The sequence below is a fragment of the Fukomys damarensis genome, unplaced genomic scaffold (genome assembly GCF_012274545.1).
Source record: "Fukomys damarensis isolate Sample0158 unplaced genomic scaffold, DMR_v1.0_HiC HiC_scaffold_33, whole genome shotgun sequence".
Taxonomy (NCBI): Eukaryota; Metazoa; Chordata; class Mammalia; order Rodentia; family Bathyergidae; genus Fukomys; species Fukomys damarensis.
In genome coordinates this window covers 49,490,070-49,493,003 of record NW_022900945.1, presented here as the reverse complement: position 1 = coordinate 49,493,003, position 2,934 = coordinate 49,490,070, and the positions used below count along the sequence as shown (strand labels likewise).

The window sequence follows — 2,934 nt, the reverse complement described above, 5'->3', positions numbered from 1 at the left end:
GTTGGTCTGGAAGGCGAAGGAGGCTCCCTGGCATCCCGCGGGCAGCCTGCAGGACCAGTTAGAGCAGGACCGGCGTTAGCCCGGGCAGAGCCAACGTGGAGCACGCGGCCGCAAACTGCACGGAAAGTTTGCATCCTGCAGCTCGCAGCCGTTTGTCCCTCCCCTTTCTTCTCCCTCCCCCTGCTGGTCCCCCATCGCTGGAGGCCCTGGGACCTACTGATACGGGAGGGGACAGGGAAGGGGGTGCGCTGATCCCGGAGCAGCCAGCGGGTTAGGGAGGTTAGGGAGGTAGATGCCCGGAAGACCTCGTTTTCTCTTGCTCCTTTTACCTGTAGCTCGGCTATCAGCTCCTCTTTGCTCAAATTCTGCTTTTCCACCACCTGCAGCCCTCCATCTTGCAGGATCTTCCGGCAGCAGGGGTCCAGGCTGTCACTGATGAGCACTTTGCGCAGATTTGCGAAGGCCATTGCTGGAGCAGGACTCGGAGTCGGCCGCTCTCGGTGGATTGAAGCTCTTACGCCAAGAGCCTGCTGTTCGCTCGGGCTGGCTGTGGTAACTGGGCAGGATTCTCGGTCTCCCGCTCCCCTTTCAGTCTCCCCCTTCGGCTCCTAGCGTCTCCTTTTGATTGGACAGAAATGCTCAAACTCTGGGACTCCGCCTCCTCGAGGTTCGAAGTTCTCAGACCCCGCCCACTTTTTATCTGACTCGGGATGAATTTTTTTAAACTCAGCGGAAGCGCTTATACCTGGTGAAAATTTAAAAACACGATTTGTATATGAAAATTTCTCTCACCGTGAGATAAGTTTCATCCTCACCTCTTTCTCCCCAAGGGCTCACTAATTCTTTAATAAATATTTTTTTGAGGGTAAAAAGTCAAGGTACCCTATGACTTTATGAGGCTTCAAAGATCAAAAAGCTTTGCTCCAAACTCTGATAGCCTAATACACAAGAGTACAAAAACACAAGCAGTAAGAAACTTTTTAATGGTTTATTTCATTTACTTATTTACTGTGCATGGAATCCAGGGCCTTGTGACTGAGCTACATCTCCAGCCATTATTCATTCCTTCAGTCAGTGTCTCCCTAAGTTGTTAAATGCCCTAGGTGTGCTCAAGTTTAGGATCGTCCTGCCTCAGCCTCCCTGAGTGCTGAGGTTACAGATATGCACCACCAGGACCGGCTCACACAATCTCCTTCAATCTAGCTTGTAACTATTTTCTTACCACCCTGGGCTTGCACTAGAACCTCAATGTGGGCTGGGGTCTGTTTTTCGGTACCGAGGATCTAACTCAGGTCCTTGAGCTTGCAAGGCAGGCGGTGGAACCACTGAGCTAAATCCCCGGCCCTCTAGAGAAGTCCGAATTGTGAAGCTCATGCGAGGAACAGACTGAGTGGCCAAGCACACAAGGATAAATGAAACATAGCCTTGTCCTCAAGCTTCTAATGCCTAACCGCATAGTCCTGGGAGTTGAATGGGAAGTAAACAGAGAGAGGAAATGATGCAAAGCTCAGAGATGTGAGGAATTGCAGGATGCTCACAGCTTCTCCACCATACCTGAGGGGATGCCAGTGGGGGACCAGGACATGAGACTGCAGGGGTCCAGGACTTTGCCCTGAGAAGGGGTTTAAACTTGACTGCCTGTAGTCCCAGCTATGTGGGAGGCTGAGGCAGGAGGATCACTTGAGCCTGAGAGTTCAGGACCAATCTAAACAACATAGAGTGACACTAAATAAAGCTGGGCTCAGTGGCATAGGCCCATAATCCCAGCACTCTGGAAGGCTGAGGCAGGAGGCTGTCAAGTTCAAGCCCAGTCTGGCAACTTGGTGATTTAGCAAGACTCTGTTTCAGAGTAAAACATTTAAAATGAGCTGAAGTTGTAGCTTAATGCAAAGGCCCTGCCCTGCAAAATAAATAAATGAAGACATAAATGTAAATAAGCCTGGTAGTGGTGCATGCCGGTAATCCTAGCCGCTGGAGAGGCAGAAGTGGGAGAACCAGAAGTTTGGGCTCCGCCTAAGAAATTTAGCAAGACCCTGTCTCAAAATAAAAAATGAAAACAGGGCCGGAGCTGTGGCTTAGTTGTATTTTCCTAGTATACATGAAGTCCTAGGTATGATCTCCAGTATCACAAAGTTGATTGAGTATAGTACAGGGAATGACGTTTTTGGCTGAGTCTGTATATTCCTAATACAGATAACACCCCTTAGCATCCTGCCCCATAGTCTCCAACATTAAAAGCGATTTAAGGGTATCTCTTTTATTTGTTTTGTTTTTGGTACTGGGGAATCGAACTCGGGACTTTGTGCTTGTGAGGCAGGTGGCAGAATCACTGAGCCAAATCCCTGGCCCAGGTATCTCTTTTATAACCGAGTTTTAGAGATGGGGAAATTTCTCTGCCTCTCCCTGTGCTACTGTCTCCATCCATTTAAAAAGAAAAAAACGGAACGTTGGCCTTGGAAATACAATTAATACCTTGGTCCACAAACTTAGCTCTTTCTACGATTCTGAATTGCATGAGAACCAAATCAAATTCAATTGTTTAGGTTCAATGCTTACTTTCTGGGGGAATTTGATTCAGTTCTCGTCCAATTTGGGTTGTGACCAGAATCGTGGGAAGACTTAAATTCGCAAACCAAGGTACCACTGTATTAGGAAAATCATTCTGGCCTTTTCTCTAGACTAGTCATTGTTCTTCTCCCTCGGCCCCAGCCGCTGGGGAAAGGGGCAGTCTTCCGATTAGTGAAGCTTGGGGAAAAGGTTCTAGTGCATGCCCAGACCAGCCCCCTTGGCTCTCCCTTTTGGCTCTGGACGCCAGCAACTAACGTGGAGTCTCCTGCTTCCTTGTGTGTAGTGAACCCATCAGAGCAGGCCCTACCCTGTGACCTTGAAGGTACAGGAACTATAGTGACAAGCTTTTCTCGGCTCCGAGGATAA

General features: G+C 48.9%; 1 protein-coding gene across 1 annotated transcript in view; it reads right to left on the bottom strand.

The window, feature by feature from the left end:
* Nucleotides 1-467, bottom strand: part of Phgdh (phosphoglycerate dehydrogenase) — a 39,291-nt gene extending 38,824 nt beyond the window's left edge. Inside the window, exon 1 of the mRNA XM_010643544.2 lies at nucleotides 330-467. Within this exon, the coding sequence (XP_010641846.1) occupies nucleotides 330-467 (138 nt within the window). The remainder of the gene's footprint in view (nucleotides 1-329) is intronic.
* Nucleotides 468-2,934: the final 2,467 nt, after the last annotated feature.